Consider the following 13,733-nt stretch of genomic DNA (forward strand, 5'->3'; position numbering starts at 1 on the left):
TGCTCGTGATGTCATCAGTGTTCCAAAAAGAAAGGAATTTTTTAATAGAAGTAATTTACAAATATGTTTAACTTTCTGCCACCAATTGATTTAAAAGAAAAAAAGTTTTCACCGGAGTACCCCTTTAAGTAGAAAACAATAAGGTTAATATAAGATGTTTAGCATCCCCCTACCTGCCTGTGTATGGTTCCCTGTAGCAGAAGATTTTTTTACAGTACAGAATAAAAGAAACTGAAAATTAAGTGGAAATAATGCATTAGTAATAGATGAAGCTTCACTTTAATTCTTTACTTTGACATTTAATGCTATTTTTCTGTTGTTTTAGGCTAACCGATCCCGTGAATTGGGAGCCCAGGTGTATTGTGTGGGGGTTAAAGACTTCAATGAGACGCAGGTATTCTGTTGTATAATCTGCTGTGAAGTTTAGGAGCAAATAATCCCCTTAGTGTTATGAGCTGAATTCATGCCTTGCAGTCACTCTTCTCCTGATTCCACCTTTGTCTGGCTGTAGCCCAAAAATATGACACAAATACACAAATCTGTAGAAGTGTATATTGAGAAATATTATATTACTTGGAGGCAGATGATGTATTGCAGGCTGTTTTGCTGGCAGGTATTCAATCAATGGCTTCTCTTCTTTTAAAGCTTTTTAATAAAGTCCCAGTGAAGCTGCCATAATGTGCCAGTTGCAAGACTGTGATATGACAAGAGTCCGATGATCTAATTTCATGCAATCCAACCTGTTCCAATGTTATCTAGGACTCATTTAGTCAAAGGGGTATTCTGGCCATACCCGGGGGGGGGGGGTGCCGCTGGGCTGCTGCTCCAGTCTCGGAAACCTCTTTGTTTCCTGACTAAACTGGAGACGTGATGTCATGCCATTCCCCCTCAAGATGTCATGCCACTCCCCCTCAAGATGTCACGCCATGCCCCCTCCATTCATGTCCATGCCCCCTCCTTTAGACATAAATGGAGGGGGCGTGGCGTGACGTCATGTCTCTAGTCCCAGAAACACAGAGCAGCAGCTCAGCATAGCATGTGGGTGCTGCACAGGGATTGCGGGGGGTCCCAGCAGTGGGCCCCCCACGATCAGACATCTTATCCCCTATCTTTTGGATAGGGGATACGATGTCTATGGCCGGAATACCCCTTTAAGGCCAACTTCAGAGGACACCCTTTATAGTATGCATGGTGGTTGGAATGTAGGGTGCCCATAACCATAGTGCAGTGGTCTCCAACCTGCGGACCTCCAGATGTTGCAAAACTACAACTCCCAACATGCCCGGACAGCCAATGGCTGTCCGGGCATTCTGGGAGTTGTAGTGTGGCAACATCTGGAGGTCCGCAGGTTGAAGACCACTGCCATAGTGCAATGATTCAACCAGACAACATAACAGTGTATCACTACATACCGATATGAGAAGGTACTTATTTAACCAAATGCAGTATCATTTATGTGGCATTGTGGACAGTCTACTGTATTTTCTCCTCTAGTCTTTGTGACATAAATACTTGTTCTAAAATAACTTAACTGGGGGAATCTTTACTGGTTGGTTTCCAGTGCATAATATTTGTAGTATTAAAGTATTCACGATACATGAGCTTCAGGTCTTAGAATAGATGTATAATGCCAAAATGTCTCTAGGCAAGGCTGGAAGCCCAATCAGGTCTTAGATAAGCTTTGTATATTTTCACCTTAAAGCCTCTTGACAATCCTCCTTAAAGGAGTACTCCACTGGAAAAAAAAAAATTCTAAATCAACTGGTGCCAGAAAGTTAAACAGACTTGTAAATGACTTCTATTTAAAAATCGTAATCCTTCCAGTACTTATCAGCCGTTATATGCTCCATAGGGAATTATTTTCCTTTTGAATTTTCTTTCTGTCTGACCACAGTGCTCTCTGCTGACACCTCTGTCTATTTTAGGAACTGTCCAGAGTAGAAGCAAATCCGCATTGCAAACCTCTCCTGCTCTGGACAGTTCCTGACATGAACAGAGGTGTGAGCAGAGAGCACTGTGGTCAGACAGAAAGGAAATTCAAAAAGAAAAGAACTTCCTGTGGTTCATATAACAGCTGATAAGTACTGGAAGGATTAAGATTTTTTTTTATAGAAGTAATTTACAAATCTGTTTAACTTTCTGAAACCAGTTGATTTAAAAAAATGTTTTCCAGTGGAGTGCCCCTTTGTCAGATAGGACTCAGGAGTGATCCAGAATTTGTAAGCTCTTTACAGGAGTCTTGGTGATGGCCGCAAATGGTCCCTGTTTATGTAAGGCCTATCTAGACCAGACTACATGTGCTTAGTCTGGAGGGCTTAACAGCAGCTCATTGCTCACCCCGAGGGGCTGACAGGAATTAAACCTCAAGGCTAAAAAGAAGATTGGGCTAAGAAAGATCCTCCCACACACCAGAATTTTCTGTAAGGCAATGTTTATGTAGTAATATTAGTGAGCAGGACCTCATTTGTAAGGGTTTACAAAGATTTACCACATTTCAGAATATCAGTATATCTACAAAGTATATAGAAGAAACACATAAGAATGCACAGTGTAATATGACAGAAATACCACAGGGTAACAACACTGCAGCCATACAACAACCAGCTTGTTCCAGGTAGCAGGATCTGTACTAGGATACTGCAAGATCATTAGACTAGTGATGAGGCCAGGATTTAAGGGCATAATAATGCACCTATATTGTAGTTCTTTTACCTCAGGACTTACCTTAAAGGATTATGAAACACTTTGTAAACCTACAGAGGCACAATTTGTGAGGAATAGAAAATCCCAAATAACCATAAGTTCTCCATTTTGATTACCCTGCTACTATAAATATCTCAATATTCTGGACCCTTTGTTGAATTAGGTTATACACAATCATGAATCTTTCTGGATGTTAATGGCAATAAGGAATATAGCTATTATTACATTTTTATTGCAAACCAAGTACTGTATCTTTTGTTGATATATTTTGTTTTGTGTGCATAGCTGGCTCGGATAGCTGACAGCAAGGACCATGTCTTTCCTGTAAATGGAGGATTTGAGGCTCTTCATGACATCATAGGTTCAGTGAGTAACACCAACTTGGAAATGAATGAATATTATTTCTGCATTAGAAAACCATTAAAATAACTTTATCCTCAAATGAGAACAGACTGATCTGATATTTTATGCACAGTTATGACCGTGACCAGGTTTCAGAAAAATGTGAAAACATGTCAAACAGTGGGATTTATTTAATTTTTTTTATAAGTGATGCACTAATGTAATGCTTGCAAAAATGCACATAGCCTTTAGGTATAGAACAGGCTTTAAGAAATTAAAAACAAAAGGGTTTATATTTCAGTGTTCAAATTTTTATTTAAAGTAAATCAGGGTGCATAAAAATTAAAGTATACTGGCCTGCAATGATTTTCCACCACTGCATTTCCAACAGCTCCCAGTCTCTGCTGCTTCCTTAGAGGTGTTGACCCTTCATAAAGTGCTCACTTAGCCTAAATGGCTGGAGGTAGTTTGATTTAACTTGGATAATATGTTTCTTATGTGTCAAATACAAATATAGTGGAGTTCAGAGATGTACCGACAATCTCCGCAGCCTAGGAGTAAAGCAGTGGAGCCTGGACAGTTAAATCATACTTTATCATGCTGTCTGGGTAATCTCTGCAGTCTGAGAGTAATGTGATCAGGTGGTGTACCATAAGTCCTATGCTAGTTTGTTCAGATTGCCTGGGAGTTTTAAATATCCTGCTGTCTGACCAATGTCATGGTAAAGTATGAATTAAGTATAGTTCTGGGGCAGGGAGAGGGATGGGGTGGGAGAGAGATTTATTGCGGGCTGAGAGAATGGTGAGGGGGAGAGAAGATATAAGTGCAGGGACAGAGAGAGGGAATGGCAGTGCTGGTGTAGTGAGGAGTGCAGGAAGAACAAGCAGCTTATCACTACTGGGGCTTCAGGAGACTGGGAAAGCTGGGTGGCATGCATGCCAGCCAGCTTTTCCAGTTTTCTGAAAAGGATTGTTTTTCCTCTCCCACAATATAGTTTTGAAAACTGGTGAATATTCTAATTCACAGACGCCCTGAATGTGACCTCTTGACAAATATTTTTGTCATGTTAGAAGTTAAGTAGATTTCCCTTTGAAGTTTAAAAAGAACACAATACAGTTTATCTACATAGATGGTCGTGTTAATGTAAAAAGCATTTAGTCTTACTGCTGGTCATATTTAAAGGGGTTATCCACATAAGATGATTTTAGTACTCACCTGGCAGACAGTAATGGACATGCTTAGGAAGGATCTGCGCTTGTCTTGGGGCTAAATGGCTATGTCATGAGATTACCACATCACTGAGCCTAGATTTTTTTGAACTGGTATTTCCTGTTTGACTTTCCTTTTTTGCCTACAAATCCCATAATTCCATTTTCCTCCCTCCCACACATCAGCCACTCCACCCATTGAAACATAAATGAGCTGCATCCATTCAATCAGGGTGCCTACATCTGTTGCAAAAATACAATTAGTTGCAGATTGATCTCTCTCCCACCAAGCAAACACTTCACCCATTGAAGCAGACAGGCTCCCTGTCATCAGCTGACTAGTGATGTAATGTAATTGCAACCTGGGAAAAATCTGAGACAACAGTAATTTTGTGTGCTGTTAAAAATAAATATTGGGGTGAAAATCATATAAGAATTGTGAGAAAACCATCACATACAGGTACAGACACTTTATTATGAACCATACAAACTTTACATCCCCTGTAGCACAGTCAAATAAAAAAAAAATACTGGAATACCCCTTTATTATTATTTCTGTACTTGGAATAAATGTAAAAAGTTATTTTAAGCCATAACTCTACCTACGACACAAAGGCAAGGGTATGTCCAAACCTTAGAAATATTATTTTTTTCTAGATCTAGTTTTTGTTAGTTTTCTTGGCTTAAAAACCAGTTAAGATTTAGCTCAGATAAAATAATAAAAATGATACATAATTGCTTGTAAAATAATATTATACGAGCAGGTCCCAGCAGAACACAAACTCATCATAGCCTAGGATTTTGATCTCTATCGGTAAAGCCCCGAAGGCAAGAATAGAAGTTCCATGCAGATCCAGGCATGCCGTCTCAGTCAATGAGAAAAACAAATCTCAACAACATATATTATTTTCTTGATAGTGTTAAAAGTGGGTTAGCATGCTAAATACTGTTTATTATACTAAAAAACAATTGTAGACTGCGAATATTAAAGCCAGTGGCTTTGAAGTAGCAGAAAAACCCAATGGCTACGGTCCAAGATCCTGCATAAAATGTCTCGGTGAAAATCTGCAACTTGAGATAATTATTTTTCCAGAAGCTACAAGTGGTGTCATATAACTGTTTCATTGCTGTATACTGCACCCAATAAAACCAAAGGAGTGTTTTCATTTTAAAAACACCAGACTTCATGTCACAGTGTAGTCAAAGTCACCAATAATATGGGTCTACAATCCCAGACCCAGCAATCTTTGATCTTCAATTAAAATTTTATGGAGAGACAGAGATTGTGCAATAAGTGCACAGCCCTAGAGGCACACCACTGGTTTGAGAGACAGAACCTGTGGGCTGGCTGGGCCTAATAGTGTGGCAGTGATGGTCTGATGGGCTCAAGGGTCCCCAAATTTACATGCCAAGCTTGACACCTACAAAAGGGAGAACTCCCAGGGAACTAAGACCATTACTTACAGTAAGGGCCTTCAAGTAGCCTGCACCAGCCCTTTTGAAAGCAGGTTCCTGCCTTCAAAAGGGCTGGTGCAGGCTACTTGAAGGCCCTTACTATAAGTGATGGTCTTAGATCCTTGGGGGCACTCCCTTTTGTAGGTGTCAAGCTTGGCATGTATATTTTGGGGTGCCCTGGTGTTGTGATATGGATTAAGAAATAGGATTAGATGAGCAGAATCTACAGGCAACAAGGAACACAGAGATAGCTACAGACTTAACAATAGGTAAATGGGATAGACCACCTTCTCATCCTTTCTCTGTTTTGCATAGAAGTCCCAGAGTGTTCAATAGTAGTCATAATACTGTATATACAGTTGAAACTTGTACAGGTAAAACTGTATATACAGGTGTAACTTCTCTCTCTTGGAGAAGATCCCCTTCCCCCTTACCCAGACCAAATTTTCAGTCTATCATACATTTTGCATAGAAGACCACTGTAATTCACTGTAAAGCAGCATAGAGCGGCATAAACAAATTAATATTGTTAATATGATCTACTTTTTATATATAAAAACCCTTTGATTCAAATATTTGCAAATACTGTACTGGACTTGCACCAGGAAGCAGCCCGAATCTGACCCATGGTTAGTCTTCCCAACAGCCATTTTATCTTCATACATATTTTTCATATCTTCTCAATATATATTTTGCATGGGATAACTACAGCATTAGCAGCCCAGTCAGGGCTTTACAGCGAGATGTAACCAACATGTGCGCTTATTATAAATCTGCATTTCATATATTTTTTGGCATCGAAGGAGAGTAAGGGATTCATTGTAAATTTTAATATGGGTCTGTGTTATTTTAGTAACTGTTCTGCTTCCTTTAGTCCTACAGACCAGTCTAGCCAAGAATTGTTAGGTGACAGATAAAAGTGTATAGTCCAGGGGCAGATGTAGATAATTTACTGTGTAATTGAAATTAATATTTTACCTAATAAGCCCTTGTATGGGTCCCCTCTAATTTTTTTAAGTAAGGAAAATGCTACAAATAGCATAGAAGTTGCTGTGTATTTTAAATGACCAACATATACTACAGTACTTCACAATCATAAGTATACAAGTTTATTTACAAATAATCAAAATAGATTGACAAACAATGATAAAAAGGAAGGAGGTCCTCACCCATAAGAGCTTATATTCTAAATGGAATGGGATGAGGGACACAATAGAAGCTTATTGTCACGATGCCGGCTGGCAGGTAGTGGATCCTCTGTGCCAGAGAGGGATTGGCGTGGACCGTGCTAGTGGATCGGTTCTAAGTCACTACTGGTTTTCACCAGAGCCCGCCGCAAAGCGGGATGGTCTTGCTGCGGCGGTAGTGACCAGGTCGTATCCACTAGCAACGGCTCAACCTCTCTGACTGCTGAAGATAGGCGCGGTACAAGGGAGTAGACAGAAGCAAGGTCGGACGTAGCAGAAGGTCGGGGCAGGCAGCAAGGATCGTAGTCGGGGGCAACGGCAGGAGGTCTGGAACACAGGCTAGGAACACACAAGGAAACGCTTTCACTGGCACAATGGCAACAAGATCCGGCGAGGGAGTGAAGGGGAAGTGAGGTATAACTAGGGAGTGCACAGGTGAACACACTAATTGGAACCACTGCGCCAATCAGCGGCGCAGTGGCCCTTTAAATCGCAGAGACCCGGCGCGCGCGCGCCCTAGGGAGCGGGGCCGCGCGCGCCGGGACAGGACAGACGGAGAGCGAGTCAGGTACGGGAGCCGGGATGCGCATCGCGAGCGGGCGCTACCCGCATCGCGAATCGCATCCCGGCTGGAGACGGTATCGCAGCGCACCGGGTCAGTGGAGCTGCCCGGAGCGCTGCGGTAGCGAGAGAGAAGCGAGCGCTCCGGGGAGGAGCGGGGACCCGGAGCGCTCGGCGTAACAGTACCCCCCCCCTTGGGTCTCCCCCTCTTCTTAGAGCCTGAGAACCTGAGGAGCAGACTTTTGTCTAGGATGTTGTCCTCAGGTTCCCAGGATCTCTCTTCAGGTCCACAGCCCTCCCAATCCACCAAAAAGAACCTTTTTCCTCTGACCGTCTTGGAGGCCAGTATCTCTTTCACTGAGAAGACGTCAGAAGAACCGGAGACAGGAGTGGGAGAAACTAATTTGGGAGAGAAACGGTTGATGATGAGTGGTTTAAGAAGAGAGACATGAAAGGCATTAGGAATACGGAGAGAAGGCGGAAGAAGAAGTTTGTAAGAGACAGGATTAATTTGGCACAAGACTTTGAAAGGACCAAGATAGCGTGGACCCAGTTTGTAACTGGGGACACGAAAGCGGACATATTTAGCGGAGAGCCATACCTTGTCTCCGGGAGCAAAAATGGGGGGAGCTCTTCTTTTCTTATCGGCAAACTTTTTCATGCGAGATGAAGCCTGTAAAAGAGAATCTTGGGTCTCTTTCCATATGGTGGAAAGATCACGAGTCACTTCATCTACAGCGGGCAAACCAGAGGGCAAGGGAGTAGGGAGGGGGGGAAGAGGGTGACGGCCGTACACCACGAAAAATGGGGATTTGGAGGAAGATTCAGAGACTCTAAAGTTATACGAGAATTCGGCCCATGGTAGAAGATCTGCCCAATCATCCTGGCGGGAGGAAACAAAATGTCGTAAATAATCACCCAAGACCTGGTTAATTCTTTCTACTTGTCCATTGGATTGAGGATGATATGCAGAAGAAAAGTTTAATTTAATCTTGAGTTGTTTACAGAGAGCCCTCCAGAATTTTGACACGAATTGGACGCCTCTATCCGAGACTATCTGTGTGGGCAACCCGTGAAGACGAAAAATGTGTACAAAAAATTGTTTAGCCAACTGAGGCGCTGAAGGAAGACCAGGAAGAGGGATGAAATGTGCCATCTTGGAGAATCGATCAACGACCACCCAAACAACAGTGTTGCCACGGGATGGGGGTAGGTCTGTAATAAAATCCATACCAATCAGAGACCAAGGCTGTTCGGGGACAGGCAGAGGATGAAGAAAACCGGCGGGCTTCTGGCGAGGAGTCTTATCCCGGGCACAGACAGTGCAGGCTCGCACAAAGTCCACGACATCCGTCTCCAGAGTCGGCCACCAATAGAAGCGAGAGATGAGTTGCACAGATTTCTTGATGCCCGCATGGCCTGCGAGATGGGAGGAGTGACCCCATTTGAGGATTCCGAGGCGTTGGCGTGGAGTGACGAAGGTCTTCCCTGGAGGAGTTTGCCTGATGGAGGCTGGAGAAGTGGAAATCAGGCAGTCAGGAGGAATGATGTGTTGCGGAGAGAGTTCAACTTCCGAGGCATCCGAGGAACGAGAGAGAGCATCGGCCCTAATGTTCTTATCGGCAGGCCGAAAGTGAATTTCAAAATTAAATCGGGCAAAGAACAGAGACCACCTGGCCTGGCGAGGATTCAGCCGTTGGGCAGACTGGAGATAGGAGAGGTTCTTGTGATCGGTGTAAATAATAACTGGAAATCTTGATCCCTCCAGCAGATGCCTCCATTCCTCAAGTGCTAATTTAATGGCTAGAAGCTCTCGATCCCCGATGGAGTAGTTCCTCTCCGCCGGAGAGAAGGTCCTAGAAAAAAACCCACAAGTAACAGCATGCCCGGAAGAATTTTTTTGTAGAAGGACCGCTCCAGCTCCTACAGAGGAGGCATCAACCTCCAATAGGAAGGGTTTAGATGGGTCAGGTCTGGAGAGCACGGGAGCCGAAGAAAAGGCAGACTTGAGCCGTTTAAAGGCGTCTTCCGCTTGAGGAGGCCAAGACTTGGGATTGGCATTTTTTTTGGTTAAAGCCACGATAGGGGCCACAACGGTAGAAAAATGTGGAATAAATTGCCTGTAATAATTGGCGAACCCCAAAAAACGTTGGATAGCACGGAGTCCGGAGGGGCGTGGCCAATCTAAGACGGCAGAGAGTTTGTCTGGATCCATTTGTAGTCCTTGGCCAGAGACCAAGTATCCTAGGAAAGGAAGAGATTGGCATTCAAACAGACATTTCTCTATCTTGGCATAAAGTTGATTGTCACGAAGTCTCTGAAGAACCATACGGACATGCTGGCGGTGTTCTTCTAGATTGGCAGAAAAAATCAGGATATCGTCCAGATATACAACAACACAGGAGTATAAGAGATCACGAAAAATTTCATTAACAAAGTCTTGGAAGACGGCAGGGGCGTTGCACAGGCCAAAGGGCATGACCAGATACTCAAAGTGTCCATCTCTAGTGTTAAATGCCGTTTTCCACTCATCCCCCTCTCTGATGCGGATGAGATTATAAGCACCTCTTAAGTCCAGTTTGGTAAAGATGTGGGCACCTTGGAGGCGATCAAAGAGTTCAGAGATGAGGGGTAGGGGGTAGCGGTTCTTTACCGTGATTTTATTAAGACCGCGGTAGTCAATGCAAGGACGTAGAGAGCCATCTTTTTTGGACACAAAGAAAAATCCGGCTCCGGCAGGAGAGGAGGATTTACGGATAAAGCCTTTTTTTAAATTTTCCTGGATGTACTCCGACATAGCAAGAGTCTCTGGGGCGGACAGAGGATAGATTCTGCCCCGGGGTGGAGTAGTGCCCGGGAGGAGGTCAATAGGACAATCATAAGGCCTGTGAGGAGGTAGAGTCTCAGCTTGTTTTTTGCAAAAAACATCCGCAAAGTCCATATAGGCCTTAGGGAGACCGGTTACAGGGGGAACCACAGAGTCACGGCAAGGGGTACTGGGAACCGGTTTTAGGCAGTCCTTGAAACAAGAGGGCCCCCAACTCTTGATCTCCCCAGTGGACCAATCCAGGGTTGGGGAATGGAGTTGAAGCCAGGGTAGTCCAAGGAGGATTTCGGAAGTGCAATTGGGGAGGACCAAAAATTCAATCTTCTCGTGATGAGGTCCGATGCACATTAGAAGGGGCTCCGTGCGGAAACGTATGGTACAGTCCAATCTTTCATTGTTTACACAATTGATGTAGAGGGGTCTGGCGAGACTGGTCACTGGGATGTTGAACCTGTTGACGAGAGAGGCCAAAATAAAATTTCCTGCAGATCCGGAATCCAAGAAGGCCATAGTAGAGAAGGAGAAGGCAGAGGCAGATATCCGCACAGGCACAGTAAGACGTGGAGAAGCAGAGTAGACATCAAGGACTGTCTCACCTTTGTGCGGAGTCAGCGTAGGTCTTTCCAGGCGGGGAGGACGGATAGGACAATCCTTCAGGAAGTGTTCGGTACTGGCACAGTACAGGCAGAGATTCTCCATGCGGCGTCGTGTCCTCTCTTGAGGTGTCAGGCGAGACCGGTCGACCTGCATAGCCTCCACGGCGGGAGGCACAGGAACGGATTGCAGGGGACCAGAGGAGAGAGGAGCCGGGGAGAAAAAACGCCTTGTGCGAACAAAGTCCATATCCTGGCGGAGCTCCTGACGCCTTTCGGAAAAACGCATGTCAATGCGAGTGGCAAGATGGATGAGTTCATGTAGGTTAGCAGGGATTTCTCGTGCGGCCAGAACATCTTTAATGTTGCTGGATAGGCCTTTTTTAAAGGTCGCGCAGAGGGCCTCATTATTCTAGAATAATTCTGAAGCAAGAGTACGGAATTGTACGGCGTACTCGCCAACGGAAGAATTACCCTGGACCAGGTTCAACAGGGCAGTCTCAGCAGAAGAGGCTCGGGCAGGTTCCTCAAAGACACTTCGAATTTCCGAGAAGAAGGAGTGTATAGAGGCAGTGACGGGGTCATTGCGGTCCCAGAGCGGTGTGGCCCATGACAGAGCTTTTCCAGACAAAAGGCTGACTACGAAAGCCACCTTAGACCTTTCAGTAGGAAACTGGTCCGACATCATCTCCAAGTGCAGGGAACATTGGGAAAGAAAGCCACGGCAGAATTTAGAGTCCCCATCAAATTTATCCGGCAAGGATAGTCGTAGACCAGAAGCGGCCACTCGCTGCGGAGGAGGTGCAGGAGCTGGCGGAGGAGATGATTGCTGAAGCTGTGGTAGTAGCTGCTGTAGCATCACGGTCAGTTGAGACAGCTGTTGGCCTTGTTACGCTATCTGTTGTGACTGCTGGGCGACCACCGTGGTGAGGTCGGCGACAACTGGCAGAGGAACTTCAGCGGGATCCATGGCCGGATCTACTGTCACGATGCCGGCTGGCAGGTAGTGGATCCTCTGTGCCAGAGAGGGATTGGCGTGGACCGTGCTAGTGGATCGGTTCTAAGTCACTACTGGTTTTCACCAGAGCCCGCCGCAAAGCGGGATGGTCTTGCTGCGGCGGTAGTGACCAGGTCGTATCCACTAGCAACGGCTCAACCTCTCTGACTGCTGAAGATAGGCGCGGTACAAGGGAGTAGACAGAAGCAAGGTCGGACGTAGCAGAAGGTCGGGGCAGGCAGCAAGGATTGTAGTCGGGGGCAACGGCAGGAGGTCTGGAACACAGGCTAGGAACACACAAGGAAACGCTTTCACTGGCACAATGGCAACAAGATCCGGCGAGGGAGTGAAGGGGAAGTGAGGTATAACTAGGGAGTGCACAGGTGAACACACTAATTGGAACCACTGCGCCAATCAGCGGCGCAGTGGCCCTTTAAATCGCAGAGACCCGGCGCGCGCGCGCCCTAGGGAGCGGGGCCGCGCGCGCCGGGACAGGACAGACGGAGAGCGAGTCAGGTACGGGAGCCGGGATGCGCATCGCGAGCGGGCGCTACCCGCATCGCGAATCGCATCCCGGCTGGAGACGGTATCGCAGCGCACCGGGTCAGTGGAGCTGCCCGGAGCGCTGCGGTAGCGAGAGAGAAGCGAGCGCTCCGGGGAGGAGCGGGGACCCGGAGCGCTCGGCGTAACACTTATATTTTACAAATAGTTATATGTATGTACATATGTAAATTTAGAGTATATATAATCTCCAAAAGACCACCTCTTAGTAAAGTCCACACCATTATCCACATCAGATTTCCTGCAACAGATTTTCAGTCCACCATATACAATGCACATCTTGCAAATGGTCTCGAAGACCACTTTTCAGTGCAATTTTGGGTGGTCGTCTTTGGGAGGTTTCACACTATCTTTGTATTTCAAAATATTTTCATAAAACTGAGCATATCATATTCTTCTATAACATACAGATCCTAAAGATGTCCTGTATAGAAATTCTAGCTGCGGAGCCTTCCAGTATATGTGCTGGCGGTAAGTACCATATCAGACTATAAAACAAATAAATGGAGATTGTAATAATCAGAAACAATAACCATCCTGTGTGTTTGAAGTGACATACATTCTCTGTGATTCAGAGAGACTAGCCCAAATGTATCAATTTGCCTGAAACTCAAAACTCTCTAGTTTTACTAACAACAACCAATCACAGCTCAGCTTTCATATCTAATCGATCTCTGGTAAAGTGAAACCTGAGCTGTGATTGGTATGGGCAGCCACAAAACCATACAATTATGATTATAGGCAGATTGATAAATCTGATCCATTATTGTAGGGGTATAAATAACATAATTGTAGGGGTATAAATAACATAATATCCCTCCATACCCATGAAGGTTCAGCTTGAGATGAGCATAGAGGGAAGAGAGGTGGAGGGAAGAGAGGTGGAGGGAAGAGAGGTGAGCCGCTACTAGACCCCGCGGATGGCAGCTTATCTCTCTATGAAAAGGATCAGGCAGTTGAACTACAACCTCTCTTTATCATCCTGCATACACATTAGATACAAAAAAGAACAATTGGAGTCCACTGATTTACCATTGCCAGCTGATATGGGTCCTTGAGAGCTGTTGGGTGTATACCTCAGTGTTGTTTTGTGAATTTTCAGAACACCTCTGATATAGATACTGGTTTTATTATTTTGTAATTTTTCCATATGTAATATGGTATTACACGAACCATAGTATGACACAATTGGATACTTATCATATGCCAAAAGGTTCGATGGGAATCTATTTGTAATACACATCAGATAATTGGCAGATCCTGCAGGTTTGAGGGACTTTTTTCTAGGGTACAGAGGGC

The 13,733-nt window shown here is 44.9% G+C and overlaps 1 protein-coding gene across 3 annotated transcripts in view; it reads left to right on the forward strand.

The window, feature by feature from the left end:
- The window catches only part of ANTXR1 (ANTXR cell adhesion molecule 1), a 172,475-nt gene that overhangs the window by 58,986 nt on the left and 99,756 nt on the right, over nucleotides 1-13,733 (forward strand). For all 3 annotated transcript variants that reach the window (XM_056571412.1, XM_056571413.1, XM_056571414.1), the window contains 3 exons: nucleotides 326-394; nucleotides 2,989-3,069; nucleotides 12,845-12,905. In XM_056571412.1, the coding sequence (XP_056427387.1) occupies nucleotides 326-394; nucleotides 2,989-3,069; nucleotides 12,845-12,905 (211 nt within the window). The remainder of the gene's footprint in view (nucleotides 1-325; nucleotides 395-2,988; nucleotides 3,070-12,844; nucleotides 12,906-13,733) is intronic.

This window comes from Hyla sarda, chromosome 4, assembly GCF_029499605.1.
Source record: "Hyla sarda isolate aHylSar1 chromosome 4, aHylSar1.hap1, whole genome shotgun sequence".
NCBI classification, from domain to species: Eukaryota; Metazoa; Chordata; class Amphibia; order Anura; family Hylidae; genus Hyla; species Hyla sarda.